This window comes from Pholcus phalangioides, unplaced genomic scaffold (genome assembly GCF_987345545.1).
Source record: "Pholcus phalangioides strain wild (caught in Gottingen) unplaced genomic scaffold, Ppha-v1.0 ptg000013l_1, whole genome shotgun sequence".
NCBI classification, from domain to species: Eukaryota; Metazoa; Arthropoda; class Arachnida; order Araneae; family Pholcidae; genus Pholcus; species Pholcus phalangioides.
The window spans coordinates 29,560,143-29,582,852 of record NW_028301606.1 but is presented as its reverse complement, the minus strand read 5'-3'; the positions used below and the strand labels follow the sequence as shown (position 1 = coordinate 29,582,852).

Sequence of the window (22,710 nt, the reverse complement as noted above, 5' to 3'; positions counted from 1 at the left end):
ACATAAATAATGAGAATACTTTCAACAGTACCCATGATACTTGATTGTTTTAGCTTTGCAAAATTTTACAAAAAAAGTCAATTTTTTTTTATTTAGCGATTTCCATATTGATAAAGAAGAAATGAATGTAAAAAATTGATTAGTTATGTATTGTGTTATCATTTTCTTCTGAGGAAATTTCAATAAATTAACAAACTTGAAACAATGATTTGAAAAGGGATCTACACACATTATGATTCTAACATTTGAATACTTTGAATAGAAATTAACTCGTATTTTTTCCTCTGATCCTCGATATAACAATTCTCTTCGTCCTGCCAAAAATGGACATTATATTGGAAAGGTCATTATATAGAAAGGAAAACATATATAATAGTTGTTATATGAAAGAAAACATTTGCGACTTATCCTACCAATTGGTGTATTGCAATAGTCACTATAACGTTGGGTCATTATAACGAGTGTGGACTAGTTATATTTGAAACATTGTCTATTGAAAATTTAAGTTAATGATGAGATATTCATTGAAAAAAAATTGTGAACTTTTTTTATAGGGATTGTATTTGTGTGCATTTGGATTCTAATGTTGATAAACTCAATCTTTTAGCGTGAGTATATGAGTATATTTTCTTTTATACAAAAATATATTATATTATGAGCATTTATAGGGTTTCTAAATGAATTTATTGAGAAATGAGTGGTAATTTTTGGAAATTTAAATCTCAAAATCAAATTTAACTTGCCAATGTATTTGAAACTGAAACCTGAAGTTTTAATACACATAAGAACTTCTAATTTTTTGATAGTTGATTTCAAACATATACTTATAGAATAGTTTTAAAGATCATCTCTTAATTTCAGGTTTATGATTCGGAAACTTTTTGCTGTAGCTAAGGATGAATGTGCTTTGGAATCACCAGATAATCCCATGACTCAAGAAATATTGTTAGCTGGTCATCTTTACTCTATAATTATAAAGGTACAGTTGACCCCACTTATTAGGATAATGGATAATGTTATCATTTATGTATTGTTATCACTTTCGTAAAGTACAGAACAGATCAATATCATAACATGCAAAAAAATTGTTTATATTTATCAAGACTGGTTTATGTTATCAACTTTTTTTTTTTTTTTTCGTCAAAAATTTTTTCTTTTTGCATATTCTGAAGTTACACGTTAAACCAGTCACTCTTCCCCCCATAAGTTACCATTACCAACCTGTAAGACTATGTAAGAGGTCAAAAAACTTCATTGTTGACAAAAATTTCCATAGTGCTGCTTTTGAAATGGTTTTCCTATGGTAAAGCACAGTGTAAAATTCCTGTGTGAGGTAAAAGTCCCTTTTTTCAGTTCTTGGTCAACTTCTTTCAATTGACCACATTCACAGTACCTCAGCTGGAAGACTTTCATAAGGGATGTATGGTACATCCATCTTACAATAATTCCATCCATACCATCTTATATATAAATATGAAAGTATGTATGTTCTTTATACAAATCTACAATTTTGGACCGATTGTTGCCAAATTTTGTATATATACCAAACAGGACCGGGATTGAACCGTGAGCTACTTTAAAAGTTTGCCAGAGCTGGAAAAATGCCTGAAATGAACGAAAAACCGTCAGTCAACAGTGGTTCCTGGGCCCCAACAGACACTTTCGAAATGCTTACTTTGGTTGCCGTGGTTCCTTAACAACGTGTTACAGACATGCATTACAATGGTCTGTCATGTCTTTAATTTCCAGTATTTTGTATAACAGTTCATTCCTTCATGATGGTTTGTCACTTTTTCATTCCTCCCGGTAATTGAGGAAAACCTGAGCATTACTGGGGATTATGGCTAGTACATTATAAAAAGAATCTTAATTCATGATACATATCAGACATTTCCATTCTACTATAACTCCTCACAATTTCTGAATTAAGAAGGTTTTAGATGAGAGGGGGGGGGGGAAATCCTGTTTTAGAACAATATGAGAACAAAAAGGCATGATTAAACATTTGGAAACTTTATGTGGGAAAGAAAAACAGGCTGTCCCATTTTCATACATCCTGCTTGACCAAATGGTACATATGTTTATCATACTTATTACCATGATTTTTTTGGATATAGCTATCAGTCAGTTATTGTTATCAGAAACCTAGAGTCTAGATGTGATCACATTAAGCAGCATACACCGTATTTCCAATGTAAAAAATTGGTTATACATATGCTTGAAAAAACTCAAATCGTAGAGAGATAGAGATAGTTTACATCTGAGGAATTTTTAAATTATGGTCTGCAGACTCCTGGAGGGTCCTTGCATTCAATTTTCTATAGGAATAGCAAAGATTCCCATTTTAATGGTTTTTTTTTTTAATTTTTCATCTTTACAGCATGTCTGAAAACTTGTTTATCTTCACTAATTAATTTTATATTAATGTCCTCAATAAATCTGTATGTACAGGAAAAGTTGGAAAGTTGGTTATATTACATTCGAACTTACATGGACAGAAAAACCAAATCTAAAGATACTGGCTCACTCAAGATTAACTCAGGTAAAATAGTATTTCTACAGTACTAAACATTATAGTAATTATAATGGCCAGCACCATCATACTGTCATAGCATATGGATATCGCTTATCCTTTTTCATATTTTCATACAAAAAGAAAAAAATAATTGATACAATATATTAAAGTTTTAATTAACATGTTGCATATAAATGATTTAATTTATGGACATGTAAAAAAATATAGCTTTTGAAAATTTTAATTTTTTTTCCTGCATTGTCACAATCTTCTATTTTTACTTTCTCAAATCTAGCTTTCATGAATGAGTGCTTCAGCAGTTCTATGGACTTGACTCGACCTGTTGAATATGTTTTTGCAACTGGAAATTTTGTATCTCGAACAGGAGCAGGTTTAATGCAGTTTTCTGGATTAACTGTGGTTGCTGATAAATTGAATTTTTGGCGCTATCTATCACATTTTAGATGTGTTCATAGAGGTGCATTTTTTGCTGAAATGAGAACTACAACAGTTAGAAAATTGCTACCTGAATCATGGGGTAATCATATCTTTTGAATTCTTGTTTGATACTCTCCTGCAGATTGGCTGCAACTAGAAAAAATAATTCAATCTGTCCCCCCTGGGCCATTAACAATCTTGGTAACCCCCCTGTTATATTCAATGGAAAAAGTAAACTTAGCATGCTCCCTGGTCGGCACCAGGGGAAACAAACCCCTTCCCCTTGCCCTCACCTAGTTGCAGCCCTGCTCTCCTGTAATTTTATGCCAAGTTTAAATTTATGTAGGTCTATTAGTTTTTGGTCTAGCCAGTTTTTTTATATAACCTTACTAATTTTTCCTTGTGTGGTAGAATGTGATTCTTAGAATTCTCAGATTTTGATACCTCAGTGAAACTAATTGCTATTATTTATACATGTTTTGCAGCAGATGTGATCATGATGTAGAGTTTATTTTTGAGGATAGATGTGTGAAAAAAAAAGTCATTAATAAGTCATAAGTAGCAGCTTGACAACCCATGAAAATATTTCTAGTTTTTTGCTAATTAATTGTGACAAAATGATTATTTCCCATGTGATTAAATTCATTCATTATTATTGCTAATCATTATTACCAATGCTGCATTTGTTATTAATTTTGAAGTTAATTGTTGATATTCATTCAATATTTATCATTCCACTTACCTTTTTCTGCATAGGCAGAGATAGACATGAAAGGCGAGGGTAAGATAATAAAAGCTGGAAGAGTCCCTTTTTCCCATACATCCGCCCACGTTTTTCTGTCAGTCTTTAATAAGAAGTTAGGATTTTGTAGGGAATTAAAAATATGTCTGATTATCATCTCGGACAACGACTGCTTATAACATTGTCCCCCCTTAAAAAATTTCCTCAAAATTGAGTAATTTAGTAAGTTTGTGGTTTGGTCTTGCTTTAGTAGCAATAAATAGAGTTTTTCAGCAGGGGTTTTGAGATTTTTTTATGATCATTCAGAACATAATTTAATCCTCTAACCGGCAAGCACAGATATTTCGTAGAGCTGATTTCTCAATGAAACACATTGTTCTTCTCCCACCCCCTTTCTTTGCACCTGCTGAAAATCTGAAGAAAGCCTGCTTCATAAAAAAAAAAAGATATGACATTTTAAATGGTGTCTAGTGATTTCTACTATGCTGGTTAAAGGGCTAATAAAATCCACAACCACACAAAATGCTAATATATATATACAATAATATATATATTATAGCAAGAGTTTCCCTTATATCTCTCATAAAAAGTGATTGGCCTTATGAAGGAAAATATATTTTGTCATTTTTTGTTTCGAAGGATTTATATGTCCTGTTCATACACCTGATGGATCTCCTTGTGGATTATTAAACCATCTTACAGCCATGTGTCAGGTTTGAGTATTATCTTTTTTTTAAATTGCAAATATCTACTGAGAATATTTAAATTTTCTAACTTTTCTATTGAATTAATTTATCCTATGCAGTAGCAGAAATATTAAGAAAGAAAGTTAATTATATCTGGATTAAGTTTATGTATTTAAGTTTTTATTTTACCAAAAAAGTTTTTTTTTCTTTCTGAAAAGTTTTATTAAAATTATAAAAATTAAAGTTATCAGTTTGAAAAATGTATTTAATGAGATGAGTGAAGAATAAAAGTATGATAAATGTTAAAGAAATTGGCCATAAAATTCATTGTTATTTAGTGGTACAAATAATATCTTAAACCAGGGCTGGACAAATCTCCAAAAATTTAAATGTCCAGTTGGGCATGCGATTTTAAAAACCATTTTAAATTGTTAAAAAGTACGCTCAAAATAGTTTCATATAATAGTTATTCATATAATCTTAAAAAAAATCATAATGAAGAGACAGTTTTAAATATTAATCATTATCTTAATCTATCTTATCACTACTGTGACTGGGAAACTCTTTACTGGTTTTCATAATATTAGCAATCTTATTTGCCATACTGCCTCTTTTGTCAGAAATTGTTTTTGGATTTAGGATCAAATTTATCAAATTTTGGACTGTCTATCCTGTTCCTCGTAAAAATAAGTGTGGTTACCAGTTGAAAATCTACAATCAGTCAATTATAATTTTCCATGCTGTTGGTGTCTAAAAAGAAGTTAGTGAGTTACTGTTTATTTTTCTCATGGAAGATTTTTATGTTGTAGGACCGAACTTGGACAGGTGTGAGGGATAAGAGCAGCACCAGGCCGCAAAATACACTCGTGCAAAATTAAGAGAATTAGCACATTATGTCGAATTTCTGACACTAATGGACAGATTTTAATGAAATTTGGTATGAATACAGTTATATAACAGAGAAAAAGAGATTTACCTTACAAAAGTCATAGTATGCACGTATGATTGTCAGTGAAGCTCGTCATTGCAGGAATGTCCAAAATCCATGTTATGAGATCGGACCGAAAATGAGTCTAATATGGGGTATGGCCCTCTCTCAAAGTCAAACAGCTTGCACTGTGCAACGGCATACTGCACACTAGACAGTAAAAGAGTCCCTGAAGAAATTGGTCCCACTCCTTCAGCAATGCAGTTTTCAGCTCCGGGATGGTTCTCAGAGTAAGATCGGGAGATGCAATTGCCTCCCAAGATTGTCCCAGACATTTTCTATGGAGATCAGGAGATCTTGTTGGCCAATCCATACGCAGAATATTCTCACTTTCCAGATAATACTTGACCAGGTGGGCATAATGTGGACAAGCGTTGTCGTCCATGAACAGGAACTGAAGGCTATCAGCGCCCCTGAGAAGTCAAACATAGGGCTCTAAGATCTCCTCCCTATATCTCTTAGCCGTCAGGGGCCCTCTGTCAAACATATGGAGAGGTGTGCGGCCGTCTAACATGATGCCTGAAATAGATACAATGTGCATATCCTCTTAATTTTGCACAGGAGTGTATTAAGTTACTGAAATAAATAAGGCCACAAAAATAAAATAGATTAAAATGCATTGAGTCTTAGCTGGAATTTAAATAAGAATAACTACCATCAACTAAAGTATCATCAACAAACTTTATTGCACTGCATGTGTTCAGACGTCCTTATTCAACCTTTCTCTTCTTAACTGGTTATTGAAATATACCTTCAATTGAAAAGGATTCAAATAACATTCTCATTTTACATATATTACTGTACCTTTCCTCCAATAAGCTTTCTAAACCACGCTCTATTTATATGCTATAAAAACCCCATTTTGCCTTATTAGGTACCCATCCATACAGTTGTAGCAAGTCAAAAATTGACCAATCTTGCATTGGTGATAAAACACGAAAGTGTTTTAATTTTTTGGTTTTTTACATGCCCACGTTGGGCATGTGGTTCAAAATAAAAATGTATACTTGGTAAGAATTTTTACATGCCCATGGCATGTTGAGCAATAGAATTGTTCAGGCCTGTCTTAGTCTGGAATCTGACCTAGAACTGAAGCTATATTGATTTGGATAATCATCATGCTTATCAAGATATTGTATTGTTTTCAAATAATTTTACTATCAATCTAATTAAAAAATGAAATTCACTCTTACATCTTTGATATCAAACTTCACAAAATTTTTAACTACATTTAGAATGCATAATCTGGATGCACAGATTATTTTAAGTCTATGTGTTAAAACTGTCTTAAAATAAGATTACAAAATTCTAATTTTATTCTGTTACAAATTATGAGAACCTAAATATAACTTTTATATATATATATATATATATATATATATATATATATATATATATATATATATATATATATCATTATATATATATATATATAATGATTTGTTGGTTTTTTTAAAATTCTATTTCTAGGTCACCAATTTTCGCCCCTCAACCAGCGGATTGCAGCAAGTTCTAGTCGCTCTGGGGATGTTGCCTGTGAATGTTCCTCTCCCTACTGCTGCTAAAGATTGTTATACCGTGCTTCTTGATGGAAGAATTGTGGGGTGGGTTCCCAAGGATTCAGCTAATGACCTTGTAAATAAATTGAGATGCTCAAAAGCACTGGGTAAAGAAAAGGTAATTTATTTTTAATGCAGGCATCGAATTTTCATTCATCTGGAAAAAAAAAATTGTGTACAGTTGGCTCCACTTGAATGGATGTCAGTGGTTTCAGCATGTAATATCTGATTAAGCAGGAGTATTCGATTATGTAGGGAACAATTCAATTGCCATTTAACACCATTAGTATAGTTTTTATAATATTTTATCATTTATATAATATTGTTTGTAATAGCATTTTTAATTGGGGTGCTGTGTTTTTGAAGTGTGTGGCATCCATATTTGTTGTGAGCATCTTTTTTCAGCCACCTCATTGGGCATTTTGCCTGTTGTGGCATTATTTTTGTATTTGTATTGAAAACTGATGAAGGATCTCAATATTAATAAAGCTTCTGGGACAGAAGGCCAGGACATCAAAATTAAATGAAAATTTTATTAAATTACTATGATTACAATACTTGAGATTTTTTACTTTTATTGTAAAAGTTAGCCCCTCCCCCCCTCTATGGGCTTAATAGTGAACAAAAATAACTTGAAATAATTAATTATACTGAATAGAGCTTGAATAATTAGAGGTTAGGGGTCCTTCCAGTTTTTGATTTTTATGTCCTAACTGGCAATATATTTGCCATAATTTTTAAAATGTTTTATCTGATATAAATATTATGAATGTTATGTACATTGTGGTTAATATATATTTACAGTTGTTGCGTGAATCACAATATTTGAACTAGCGAGGGAAAAGCTTTTGAGATTATCACATATAGCGAGGAACTTGAACATTATCTCTATGGGTAAAATTTTGGTTTCAGAGGATTTTATTGGTGTAAGCGGGATATCCTCATTTATCTATTACCTTATTAAGTGGATCTGACTGTATAGGCTTCTTTGTCAGGGATGAATTTATATCAAATAAAGATAATTTAAATTTTCTGAAAATATTCCATCATGTTGTAAACCTTTTCTAATGTCTATCAGAAGTTCTTTTAACATTGTTTGGAAATTTTTGAAACATTGTTGCAATTTATACAGGTTCCTTCCATGATGGAAATATGTCTTGTTCCAATTACTGGTGTGAACTCTCAGTATCCTGGAATTTTTCTTTTTACAACACCTGCAAGAATGATGCGTCCAGTTAAGAATCTCAGCACGAAAACAATAGAGTTTATTGGTACTATGGAACAGGTTTACTTACATGTCATTGTGAGACCCAGTGAAGCAATTGATGGGGTAAGGGATTTTTTTTAGTATATTTTCTTTTCTTTATGAATGAATATGATTTATTCATATCAGCAATGAGAGAAATCATATATGATACTATTTTTACCTCTTTTTTTTTTTCAACTGCATGAAAACTTCTATTTTTATTTTTTTTTGTTTCTGACTCCAGTAATCTGGTGAATTATTATTGATTATTTATTGATTAATTTGAATATATAATCAAACTTAGTTAATTCAAATTCCAAATTCACTGGGAAAAAGTTTGAATTATCCATTTAATCTATCCTGGATCTGTAAAATGACTACAAATTGCAGCTTACGCATCAATGTTCAATAGGATAACAATTATCAGTTATTAAAATTTGATCAGTTATGAAACTGTTTTTAATTTTAGTTTTTGTTATCTGTAATTTATACTTTTAGATACTTTTCTTATTCTTGAAATGCTGATAAAAAGTTTCAGATTTTTTAATGGTACACCTTGATCTATAGGTTGAATAACATAATTTTTATCAAGTAGCAAACATTGTCGATGCAGAACAATGTTAAAATGAGCATTAAATATTATAAATGAAAAAAACTTAAAATTTACAAATTAACATTTTAGTATTTTTCTATACTGACATTTTTGTTGGATTTATTTAGTGCAGATAGGCTTTTATGAAATTAGATCAGAGTTTTGCTGGTTTTCGATGAACAAAATAGCAATTTTTTTTGTTGCTGAGTTGCTAAAAAACAAATCTAATGCATGAAAAGCAAATTAAATTCTGATGTGCATTCTAGCATGCAAAGAGTGTCATTTTCAAAGAAAGAAGTACTTTTTTTTTTGTCAAACGTCTATCATAAAACCTAGGCATATCTTCAGGAATGACTCCATGTTTTTACATTGCTCATTAGAGAAAATTTTATCATGGCAGTTCGAATCAGAAGTCAAGATTGAAAAAACAACATTCATAGTTTGCACGAAATTATGTAAGAATTTTCAATTTATGTATTTTTGGTCTCCAAAGATTTCTTGTATAACAACTTGGTCAAGAGAAACAAAGTCTGATTGCTTATAGAATTTTTTGAAACTAAATTTGCTCGTACAAAAACCAACAATTTTTTTCTTCCAACTTTGAATTTGAATTAAACAAAAAATTTTAGCATTTTCAAAGGGAGTTTGTAAAAGTTTGAATTATCCAAAATTCAAATTAACCAAGTCCCACTTTATCGTTTACCATTCTAAAACAAAAATTAGTGTTAATCCCTTAATTTAATTACTAAATCATTGAAGCTCAAAATTTATTCACCTATAGTTATATTATTATATTATCTTTTGGCACATTCTGTAAAACATTGATTGCTATGTGTTCATAGATGAAATGCAATTTTTTTTATTGTTATCCTTTTTTTTTTCCTAGTTAACGACTCACCAAGAGTTGAGAAGTACAAGCATGTTAAGCATCTTAGCCAATCTCATTCCATATTCTGATTTCAATCAAAGTCCTCGAAATATGTATGAATGTCAGGTGAAGAAATCTTTTTATTGGATTCTTATTTTGCAATTTAGCCTCGTCTAAATTTTATACAAGTGTGGGAATTTTAAAGCACTTTGTGGTGTTAAATGACATCTTGGGGGGGGGGGGGAAGACATTTTTGACATTGTTGTGATACATTCATAACTTTCAGATGGGTAAACAAACTATGGGAACTCCGTGCAGTGCATATAGAAAGAGATCAGACAACAAGTTATATAGGATACAGACACCACAGTCCCCTCTTGTCAGACCTGCTATTTATGACTTCTACCACATGGATGATTTTCCATTGGGAACAAATGCAGTGGTGGCTGTGATTTCTTATACAGTGAGTTCATGATTCCCTACTCTTCATTTTCAGTTCTTTTCGCAAAAGAAAACTAAAATTTTAATAATTGTTCACTTATTGTTAACATTTAAATTATTGTGTCTAAAGATATCGTTTGTGATTTTTTAAAAATGTTTATAGGGTTATGATATGGAAGATGCCATGATATTAAATAAGTCTTCTTTGGAAAGAGGATTCAAACATGGAAGTATTTACAAATCTGAATTTGTGAACCTGCGAACAATTTCGGGTGAAAGAGGGTCTCATGTTTCACTTATGTTTGGAAGAAAAGAAACCGACAAACATTTGGCAGACTTCTTAGATATAGATGGTTTACCATACATTGGGACCAAAGTAGACTTTGGGGATCCTATATGTAGGTAAATATCGATCAAATTTTAGTAATTGTTTTTAAAACTATTTTTATCTTCATTTTAGATGTAGGAAATTATGTGAGAAAATGTTCACTGAGCTTTTTGTATTCATCAGTACTATACGGCTTCACCACTAATAAGAAATACATATGATAAACATGTTGGGGTAAATCGAGAAGCTATCCATACTTAGAATAAGACACCCATAATATTCTTTATGGGCATTGTAGAATATTTTATCATGTGTATATATTGTTTATAATTTTTGTCATTGTGTTTTTAATTGGGTTGCTGTATTTTTGAATTATGCATCCATATTTGTTATGGGCATATTTTTCTCAGCCACTCATTGGGCATTTTACTTGTTGTGGTGTTGTATTTGTATTTATGTATAAAAATTATAATAGCTTCATTTTTCAGGGCAAACTAAAGATTGAATTCTTTTTTTTTTTTTTTGCAATGCTTTTTGAACGTTCCATTTTTCTTTACAGTTACATTGATTTAGCAAGTAATGATACAAAATGTGAGAAATACCATTCAACAGAGTCAGCATATATAATGGATGTGAAACTTCTGGGAAATGATTCAGGAACGGAAGTGTTACAGAAAATTTGCATCACATTTTGGATTCTAGTAAGATTTTTTTTTAATGAGAAGAAATCACATTAATTTGCAGTACTTTTTAGTATTCATTATTTCTTTGTATTTACAACTCAGAATCTTTTATTCAATTATTGTTGAGAAGGAAATATTGAAAATATAGTTGAACTTGGTTAATTTGGAGCTCAAGGGGGACAGCAGAAAGTTTGAATTATTCAATTCATGAATATGGGGTACCTGTACTTTTACAAAAAATCAAAAATCTTATATATAAATGTGAAAGTGTATGTATGTTTGAAATGAATATTTCATTTTCTGTTTTTTCACTTTTTCACTCAGCTTCTGTAAGTCAACCATACTTTTTTTTTCTAGAGGGTGAGCAAGCATTTTTTTTAAAATCTCATTTGGACATGGTAAAAAATTTTACTAATGTTATGATATTCTAAAATAAATTAACAATAATGCTAGAGAGATAAGATTCTCCAACACATTTCACCGTAAAATAAACTGCGATTTCAGCTCTCCAGCTTTCAAAGATCATCGTACACAAAAACTTTCATGTTTCCTGTGTGATGTAAGAAATGATGTGGGCAGCCAAAATGAGAAAAAGTTCAGATTTTGATGATTATAATGTTTTAATTTAGATTACATGTTAAGTAGGAAAATATCTATAAACCACAGAATAAATAAAAAGATGACTGAAAGTTAGTGAGGAATTCTGAGAAAAGAGACATTTTGCAAATGAGGTATTAAAATCAAACTTGGAATCGTCCAAAACATTATGAAAAAAAATTCAAATTAAACAGGTAATTTCAACATAGAATTGGATAGAAAATTCAGAGTATTCCTAAAATTTAAATTATCTTAAAATTCAAATTAACCAAGCTCTCATATTAATGATAAGTTATATATATATGTATACACCACATTCCCCTGCATTAGTCAGCATTCCAGGAAATGTCAAGGGAGACTGGCATGCTGAGAACTTTGTCACAAATTTCAGAAAAGTCTGAAATTTCTGGACTTTAAATTGGCTGGTTTGAAATTTGTGCTTTCCAGAATTTCAGGATTGTCACTATTTTCACTCACATGTTTTACGAACTAAGTTGGAGATGGTTTTAATTTAATGTTTACTTTAGTTGTTTAATGTTTACTTTAGTTGTTTAATGTTTACTTTAGTTGTTTAATGTTTACTTTAGTTGTTTAATGTTTACTTTAGTTGTTTAATGTTTACTTTAGTTGTTTAATGTTTACTTTAGTTGTTTAATGTTTACTTTAGTTGTTTAAAATATATGACATCCATATTTTTATAGGCATCTTTTTCTTAGCCACCTCGTTGAGCATTTTGCCTGTTGTGGCATTGTATTTGTATTTAGCTACCATTAATCTTGTTTTATTGCAAGTGTCAGATATTAAGTATATTCATTCTCATAGAGTAGATGAGCTTAATGAAAAATTAGTAGACTGAAGTATTTTTTTTCAATTCAATTTTTCAATTTCAAATTTATTTTAAAATTTGTGTGAATACATGTTATATATTATTGGCAACCAAGGAGACAAATGTCCCATACTGGTTGTTACAATGAATAGGTTTAAAAAATATAGTACAGTGATATTATTTTCAGATATATGATGGGAAAAAATATAAAAAAAAGATAGTAGTTACAGATAAAAATAGTATAATTAACAAAAAATAAATATGTTAAAAATTGCAATATAAATAATAAAGGATATTCGCATGCAACAGCGGAGGTGCTAAAAATTACATATGAATAATATCAACATGAGTTCTTAATATAGACTTAATATTGACCCGAAATACACAATGAAAAAAATATGAATAACATATTAACGATATACATAATAAATATGGAGCCAACACATGAATTTGTACAGGATTATGGGAGGCGATTTAAAGATATGATTTAATCAAGCATAATGTTAGAGGATGTGTTTGATGTCAGATCATGTGTTTGAGATGTGTTCTAATACAAAAGCAACAACATATTTCTTCAATATCTAAACATGAAAAAAAAAATGCAAAACAGTACTTTATTTCCTATTAGGCTGGTGATAATTAGATTAAAGTGATAAATTTTCATTATCATTCTCGAATTCCTGAACATATTTTGCATTTGCAACTTCCACCCTTTCGCCTATGCTATTAATACAAACTTTTTGGGGGAAAGGGAGTGGATGCTCCTGTGCTCTCCCCATATCTGCCTATGCTTATGAATGCATCGTGTGATCTTCATTAATCCTCACTTTTCCCAGCATGTTGGGAATGGACCAGACTCCTATATTCCAAAAGCTGGTGTCTCCCAATTTTTATGGCACTTTGGCTAATGCAGGGGAATACTGTAATATATAGTGTGGTCTTTCTCAACAGTTTTAGAAAAATAAGAAATTTTTAATGCATATAGCTCTTGAATTGCTTTAGAATAACGGCAGTTTGGGAATATTCAGCATTACTTTTTTTCCCTTTCTAGAGAAACCCAATTATTGGAGATAAGTTTGCCAGTAGACATGGACAAAAAGGTATATGTAGCATGAAGTTCCCTATGGAGGATATGCCTTTCACAGAAAGTGGAATGACGCCTGACATATTGTTCAATCCTCATGGATTTCCATCCCGTATGACAATAGGTTAGTTTTTATGAGTTCTTCATCTTAGACCCTTTAAAAAAATGGGAAAACATTATTTTAATCACTTTTATTTATTTTCCCTCTCACTGATCATATATTTGGATTAACTACTACTTCTAAACCACACATGCACCTTGTCCATATTTCACTAACCATGGAACCTCTAACAAATTGGTACAGGTTGGAATGGGAATGCACATGAACATGTGAATCCAACATGAAATTTGTTTCTGTGTAATGCTTGTTATTTTCCTGTTATCTACCGTCTATTTTTCAAACTATGAGTGAAGCATAATGATTGGATTTGGATTAACTGATAAACTATATTATTTCTTTGCACATATATTTTTATTCCACCTCTTCTATTTCAGGGATGATGGTTGAAAGCATGGCAGGAAAATCTGCTGCTCTACATGGAGTAGCACATGATTCCACACCATTTCGGTTTTCTGAAACGGACACAGCCCATAGTTACTTTGGGAACTTATTGAAAGCAGGTAATTTATAATATGTCTATGTTATGGATATTGTGTCCATTGTGTGGACAATTTCTGACTCGGCCATCCAACTCATAAACTGGCCTAACCTTAGATCATTAACTGGTGCAGAAAATTTGCAGTTGCATAAATGTCTTCCAGTCTTGTGAAGTTGTTATCACTACCAACTAATAATATAGATTTCTTCATAATTTTCTTGATTTTATAAACAGTTCCTCTGGCAGATGAATTCATGTGTACCACCATTCTATAAATATCTTGTGTGACAACTTTCAGAAAACACAATATGCAAGAAAGACAAATGCATCCGAAAGAGTAGATGACTTTGCCTAATAATACTCAAAAAATCATCAACAAAGGCAAATATCAGAAAATACTACAAAATTCCTAATCAGTATTCCCGTAGTCTCTAACATAGGTACAGCTTCATATAACCTCGCTAAATTCCTTGTTCCCATTCTCTTGCCTTTCACTGAATCAAATAATTATACAGTTAGAAATTCATCAAGATTTGCTCATATCATATGTACAGTTGAACCCAAACAGCTTAACATGGTATCTTTTGACGTAATCTCAATGTTCACTAATATTCCCATAACTGGTAGTATTCTATGTCTAGAACGACATCTTAAAACACAATTTCTCCATCTATAATATTTATATTATTAAAATGTTACTCGAAATAAGTCTTATGAACACCCAAGGACTGACTTCAGCCCTGGCGGACCATCATATGATGATTTATACAAATACAACGCCACATCAGGCAAAATGCCCAACGAGGTGGCTGAGAAAAAGATGCCCATAAAAATATGGATGTCATATATTTCAAAAATACAGCAACCCAATTGAAAATGCAATTAACAAAAATTATAAATAATATATACACATGATAAAATATTATACAATGCCCATAAAGAATACTTATGGTTGTCTTATTCTAAGTATGGATAGCTTCTCGATTTACCCCAACATGTTTATCATATTTCTTTTTAAACGTGTGAATTATGTTACAATTTACTACCTCCAGGGGTAAGCTATTCCATTTATTAACAACCCTATTAGAGAAAAATTCCCTGCGACACCATAACCTTGCATTGTCCCTCAACAATCGATACTGGTGTCCCCTGGTAAAAGCAGTTGATTGGTGGTATACTGAAAGTTCATGGTCTATCCTATCCATCCCATTGAAAATTTTGAACACTTCGATCATATCTCCTCTACACCTGCATTCATCCAATGTAAACATATTCAAAAAAAGAAGTATCTCTTCATAACTCAAGCTGTGTGTGCCAATAAGGACATGCATAGCTCTTCTCTGCACCCCTTCAACCAAGTCTATGTTCCTCTGTAGGTATGGCCTCCAAAACCTTACAGCATACTTCAGTCCAGGACGAACTAAGCCTCGAAAAAGCAGAAGAATGACTTTAGGAGAACACGAAGAGACCTTTTTGAAAATGAAACCGAGCATTCTATTCGCTTTTTTGACCACCGCTGAACAATGTTCAGAAAACCTAAGCCGCTCGTCAATGGGAATTCCCAAATCGTTGACCCTAGTTGCATCCGGGATAGTGACACCATTCAACTCATAAGGGAACCGTGGGTTGTTCGAACCAAAATGAGCAGCTATAAGTCTTATAGAGTGGAAATTGATGGATCATAAACACACCCGTTTAACATCTCTAAGAGGAGATTTCGAAGCGCTACCTGATAGATGGGTCAGGGTTGTTTGGTTTAAACCATGGTTTAAACCTTGGTTTTAACCAAGTGGTTTTTTAAAAAAAACCAGTTTGGTTTTTTTCAAAAAATCAAATAAAAGTTGCCTAAATATAATTTTTTTCCTTGAAAAATATCATATTAGTTCATTATTAGCCAAAATGTTTCATTTTTACCACATTTTATATCCTTGGGGTACATTCTGATGGTATATCTTTAAATGACATAAGATTTTATAAGCGGTTTTTTTCAAAAAGTCTCATAAAAGTGGCCAGCATATATATATATTTTTCATATGAAGTATCTTAGTTATTTAAAGTTATATACAAAAGCCAAAATTTCTCATTCTTACAACATTTTCTACCCTTTGGCTACATTCTGATGCTCTATCTTTAGCAAATTCATGAATAAGGATTGCATCACGCATCTAAATCTAGTGGTGTATTATCTCACGGGGTTTCTTTTTCTATTCACAAAGATGCAGCAACAGTAGTGACACCATCATGCTAGGGGCAGGTGGTCCTATAATCCAATAAAGACACCAACTGTCCTTAAAGGACAAAGACTAGTGTACTAGTAGTTACATTACCTCACATACATTTTCATTGTCTTTCCCATAAGAAGTAGCACATCTCCTACTGTATATCTCCCAGTCTTAATATTCAATAGTTGTTTTTTTTATACTTTCACACTGTTAAGCCCAGTTAATCAAGGTTCTACTGTATAGTAGTAACAGATTTATGAAAAATAATCAGCTATATACAGGGTGATTATAATTAAAGTTTTGATTCCAAAATTATACAATAAGCACTGATCAGAATGACTTGAAAATTTGCATGGGTACTCCTGAAGCAATGGGAAGTTTCTTTTGCAAAAGGAAAAAAAGTGCAAGTAGTGTAAAATGTGCAAGTAGATGATGCTGTACTTGGCCAGCAGTATAATATTTTGTGCAACTACATCATTTCAGCACTTCCACAGCATCAGTGTGTGGATAGAACTTCTATCAAGATGCACATTGCAATACCAGCAAAGCAGCTGCTGAAGACCCATTTTGACAGGATGCACCTTAACCCTTGCAACTTCTGGCTGTGGGTGTAATAAACAGTGGTCAGATTGCAAACTATGAATTGCAATCTCCAGCACATTCCCTATATGTTACAAGTTCCTCAGGAATATTAACGGGGGGGAGCTTGAAGCTGAATTGCAAGCTCATCCACATCATGACCATGGCATACTCCGATTCTGTTGTTGAACAACAATTTTTTTGCTTTCAACCTCAGGTTGGACAACATATTTAACATTTCTTAAGTAAGTTGTAGTTATTTGTTCAATTACTTCGTTTTTTGTGATGTTTCCATGAATTATGAAATCATGCAATGCTATAATTAAGGTATCATTTTGCCATGACTGGCTATCGTTTCCATTCTGCGAGCAAATTTCCCACATGTTGGATGATGTCATTAATTTTACATTTTCAAGTATTTTTTCCCCTTTACCAAATAAAATTGCATTTTTTCAGGAATATTCATGTCAATTTTCAAGTCATTCTAACAATCATTCTTTTTTTACAGTGTTTTGAAATCAGAACCTTAGTTATAATCACCCTGTATATCGTAAATCATTGCTAATCAATCTGCATTATTTATGCTTCATTAAATACATTATATTCACTTAATTTTTATTACTTTTTTCAAAATAGCTTCCTAATTAAGCATACTGAAAGTAACTGGAGAAAAACCTTTATATACTATATGATTAATAATAACATTGAAAGAATTTTCAAACACACAGTAATCCATTGAGTTGAGCAAAAAATAATTAAATTGCAAAAGTTGGTTTTTGTTAAAATGTAAGAAATATTTATTGATTAATTAGTATGGGAATAGTGTTAATTACATTAATAACCATTTCATTTTAGTTAATTATTAGAAGTTTGAATGATTTTTCAGAAATTTCATTGTTTTTAATGTTAATACTATTTAAAACAAAAAATCTGGTTTTAACCAAAAAAACCTGGTTTTTTGGGTTTTTTTTCAAAAAAAACCTGTTTTTTTACCAACCCTGAGATGGGTGCATCCCCAGAAATACAACATGCCTTTATTAAATTCAAAAGAAGTACATGAGAGAGAAATGAAGCAGCAACAAAATAAGAGCAAGCTGACTAATTTTTCTTACATTAACATGGAAAAATATAAGAATCAAATAATTAAGAATCATCTATATATAAATCATAATATGGTGGTGAACCAGGACAGCTACATTAACAAAAATAAAAGGGCAAAAATAAAGAGCATCAGAGATAAGAAATCTTTGAGCATTATAATGGGGAGGAAAAAAGACTATATTAGAATGATTTGCAATTTAAACGAAAAATAAAATAGAGGAATGGAAATGAGAAAAAAAGGGAGCAGGATAGAGAATCCTAGTCTTATAAACATGAGTTTGATAAATATGAATTTTTTTCTATTTTTACAGCTGGCTACAGCTACTATGGCACAGAAAAGATGTATAGTGGTACAAGCGGTAAAGAGCTTGAAGCTGATATTTTTGTAGGCATAGTTTATTACCAGCGCCTACGTCACATGGTTGCTGATAAATTTCAGGTATTCTTTTGGACTAAAACATATGTCAGCAATTGGTATTTTTTTTAATTTTTAATTAAATATTACACTTTAATTTGAGTACAGTGGCCACAGCTATAAGAATTGAATTTTTTCACCTGTTCTGATCCTTATAAGTGGTTGATTCTTATAAATGATGATAAAACAGTGTTTTGTTTTGCTGATTTGATTCTTATAATCCTGAAAGCAGAATGTTTTGCATTGTTCTGCGACAAGCCCTCAGTTTAATGCCTAAAAATATTCTATAATAAAAATTGCCATAATAGTGTTTTATACTCAGAAGAGTTATTTCCCTTCTTTCCTTAAGATTATTCCCAAGATAGATCTGCAGCAGCATTGATTATTCTGCAACGTAATCACAGTTTTTGGTACATTCTGCTTCTGGGGCTTCTAACCAGTGATTCTTTATAAGCAGTGGCTACTGTGAATTCAATGTTCAGTTAACAAAACGATGGTGGGGGAGGTGGGTGCTGCAGAAGAGCCCCTGTGCAAGGTTTAATAAAACAAGCCACTTTAGATGTAATAAGTATTCCTAGCAACTGTCCAAAATGTTCTAATGTTTTCTACTGCTTATACGTCTACGTTTCTGAGACGTAGGGTTAGTATTCTAGGGTTAAAAAAATGAAGCAAAAACAGTACCAGCATACTTACTGTATTTGTAAACATATTTAATTATTTCTCCTGTATCCAGTCTTTCTATAGTTTCAAACTTAGTATAGAAACAAACTCCTTTTTGCTTATATTTTTTTAAATCATTTTGCATCATCTCTCAGAGATTACAAACAGCACAGTGTAGAGATCTCAGCCATACAATGTGTTAAAAAAATGAAGAATTTAAAAAGAGTGCGAAGATGAGTGATCGCAAAGAATCAGGGATTGGATTGATGGTGAACAATGCTGAGATACTGATAGCTTTCAAATGATTTTACGTAAGCAAGTACGGAACAATGTCCTTATCCACCATTATGAAGTAAATGCTAAAGTTGTTCCTCTTTCTGAAGTGTACAAATTGGATTTGGTTTAATTGATAAACTATATTATTTCTTTTCACATATATTTTTTATTCTATTTCTTCTTTCTCAGGGACACGCAAAAGTTAAAATGGTCTAAGCCCAGTCAAGGGAGTTATATTTTATTACATCAGTTACCCATTATAGGGCTGGAGGACTGCTTAGTCGCTTTCAAACTGAAATTACTGTACAATACGTACATGCTATGTAGTATACCTGGAAAAAATGAAGTGTTAGGTTTGTGGAGGGGAAAAAAAGAGAGAAAGAGGGTCTCAAGAAGAAAATTAAAAAAAATTTCATTCTTCAGATTATCTGGAAACTCAAACTTTCAAGACTTGAGCTAAATTTTTTAAAACTGCATGTTACATTCATGGAATAATATGTGTTTCAACAAGACACACACACCATAGCAGGGGTGGCGGCACCTGGTTATCTCCTTCCAAAATAAATTTTCTGGCTATGGTTTTGCATTACAGTGGTTTTTAAAGTATTGTGTGAGCATTTATTTTCTTCTTTCAAATATGTCAGATGTAAATATACATGGGATTTATAAACATACTTGGCTTGTTTTGTTTGGGAAATGTATTTTAGTTCAAATACATTAGTTAATAAGAACTTTAGCATGGAAGCAATATTTTGATTTTAATTTGTTGGTTTTTTTGCTTTCAATATTTGATTCTGTTGTCATATATTGATAGGTGCGTACAACTGGTCCAGTAGATATTTTGACCCATCAGCCTGTACAAGGTCGTAAAAGGGCTGGTGGTATTAGGTTTGGAGAAATGGAACGAGATTCTCTTTTAGCCCATGGAGCTTCATTCTTGCTACATGATAGGCTATTCAACTGTTCGGATGGATCAACAGTAAGTTTGTTTTTAGTTCCAAATTGTTTGAATGATCTGCAAATTTTATATAAGTGAATTTTTTTTCTTCTGAAAATTCTATTTTGTGAACCATTATCATAGGTGCTAATGCTTCTGATTGACCCGGAAGCCTTTGGATTTTTCAGTCTTATTAAAATTTTCTGGTCGGAAATCAGATTCTTCCGATTTTTCATATCTTCATAGAAAAATCTATGAAAGTCCTCAAAATGTGCTGTTTTTGAATGGAAAATCCCTAAAGAAAGTACTCTTTCAGTCCTTGCAATTCCAGGCTGACCACATTTTTTCAGGAAAAAATATGGGGAATCAGAGGATTTTAAGTTTGAAAAATCTGCAATTGCTGCCATGTATGATGCCAAAAGCAAGAAAAGTAGGCAATTATTGCTAAAAATCAGGACAGTGAAAAATGTGTCCCATGAAAACGTGATTTATATGTAGCCATCGATTGCAATTCCAAAAAAATATTTCCCAGGTTTTCTCTTATTTGTGTGACATGCTTTCTTTAATGCATAATGTGTCATCACGTGATAAACTAAAGGTTTTTCAAGCCTGCAAATTAGCACCTGTGCATTATTTAATTCAAGTTATAATTATATACTAAGCTCAGACGTGCCAACTTTTGGAATCTAGAAATCCGGAGATTCTCCTGAGGAGGTACCCCTGGCGCTCATAGACTCTATTTAAAAAAAATTCACAAAAATCAATTAATTCATGAAATTTATTAGTTTAGAAAAAGTTCTATTCCTTCCCCCCCCTCCCCCGAGGCAGGTTCTGCATTGCCCCTGAGCAGAATATAATTCCATGTCAGTGTTTTTTTCCATGCAAAATAGAGAAATCACATCTACATATCTATATATATAAAATTGATTTTCTGTGTGTATGTTCTCTATACAAATCTATAATTTTAGATCAAATGTCGCCAAATTTTGCATATGTACCAAATGGGACCCGACTTGAACGATAGGCTACTTTAAAAGTTCATCAGAGCAGGGCAAATGACCCAAATAGGCTGGAAAACTGTCGGGCAACAATGGTTTCTGGGACTCAACAATCACTTTCTGAACGTTTACTTTGGTTACCATGGTTCCTTAGCAAAGCGTGTCAGACATGTATATGCCTTTACAATGGTTTGTCACTTCTTTAACGCTGCCAGTATATTTATAATGGTTTACCACATTTTCAATACTGCCAGTAATGAGGCTTTTTGAATAGACACCATCAGCATCGCTTTGAGGGTCAGGCAAAGGGTGATCCTCATTAATTAAGCGTTTTTGAAAACTGAAACAGGCAGATTGATAACTTGAAGTTCGGGGGGGGGGGGTCGAAATACTTAGTGCCCCTTAAAAAAGGAAAAAAAAATTCATTTCTAAGTTTCTTGAAATCTAGATTTATTTTATGAGTCGTGCAGGAAGTTGTCATATTGGTTAACTTAGACACGGTTTGCATGTCCCTCAAAGAAAGAGCTGTAAGCTGTATATGCACAATTTGAAGTGTGTATTATGCATAATGTTTCTGTTTTTCTGTTACAGGCATATGTTTGTATGAAATGTGAAAGTATACTTTCCCCCTTGTTTGAGAGGCCGCCACCAGATGATTTGCCAACTAGCCAGGTAGTTAGGAGAGACTGGATTTGCAAGTTATGTGATAGTAAGAAAGACATAGACATAATAAGTGTTCCATACGTCTTCCGATACTTAGCTGCAGAACTTGCTGGTATTAATATTAAGTTAAAACTTAAAATAAAATGATTTTGAAAAAAAAAAATGAGGGGGGGGGGATATATACAGTGTGATTGTAACAAAGGTTGTTTGTAAATAAAAATTTGTTGCTTGTTATTTTTCATTTCTGTGTTCAATTATTTGCAAATGCTGTCATTAATTTTGTGTATTTGATTACTATATTTATTTGATAGATTTTATTTACTCTAGATTTTAGTTGAAAAAAGTATTTATTTATGTGTGTAACAATTTGATTTCCTGAATGATTTTGATCTATCAAGAGAAAAAAAATCTTTTTCATTGTAATTTGAAAATTAATTTTTCATACTGATAGAAATTGAAAATTTCAACTTGCTACGAATCCTCCATTCAATGAAACCAACTGAACAGTTAAAAAAACAGTCAACTGCAAATTTTGTTTTTTCCCTTTACTGTAATAAATAAGGTACTCTGTGATATAAATGGGTAATTTGCTCTCTTTTTGCTGGAAGAACTGTTTTAAAAACTTTTATGATTTATTCATCTGTGTGTGTGTTTTTGTTGTTGAAGC

General features: G+C 31.8%; 1 protein-coding gene across 1 annotated transcript in view; it reads left to right on the top strand.

The window, feature by feature from the left end:
• Window positions 1-22,283, top strand: part of Polr1B (RNA polymerase I subunit Rpl135) — a 33,009-nt gene extending 10,726 nt beyond the window's left edge. The window contains exons 11-26 of the mRNA XM_089241162.1: window positions 555-608; window positions 862-979; window positions 2,452-2,542; window positions 2,811-3,053; window positions 4,335-4,408; window positions 6,840-7,046; window positions 8,061-8,258; window positions 9,653-9,760; window positions 9,921-10,097; window positions 10,239-10,477; window positions 10,963-11,104; window positions 13,561-13,717; window positions 14,089-14,214; window positions 18,406-18,533; window positions 20,260-20,424; window positions 21,972-22,283. Of these exons, the coding sequence (XP_089097288.1) occupies window positions 555-608; window positions 862-979; window positions 2,452-2,542; window positions 2,811-3,053; window positions 4,335-4,408; window positions 6,840-7,046; window positions 8,061-8,258; window positions 9,653-9,760; window positions 9,921-10,097; window positions 10,239-10,477; window positions 10,963-11,104; window positions 13,561-13,717; window positions 14,089-14,214; window positions 18,406-18,533; window positions 20,260-20,424; window positions 21,972-22,190 (2,446 nt within the window). The 3' untranslated portion in view covers window positions 22,191-22,283. The remainder of the gene's footprint in view (window positions 1-554; window positions 609-861; window positions 980-2,451; window positions 2,543-2,810; window positions 3,054-4,334; window positions 4,409-6,839; window positions 7,047-8,060; window positions 8,259-9,652; window positions 9,761-9,920; window positions 10,098-10,238; window positions 10,478-10,962; window positions 11,105-13,560; window positions 13,718-14,088; window positions 14,215-18,405; window positions 18,534-20,259; window positions 20,425-21,971) is intronic.
• Window positions 22,284-22,710: the final 427 nt, after the last annotated feature.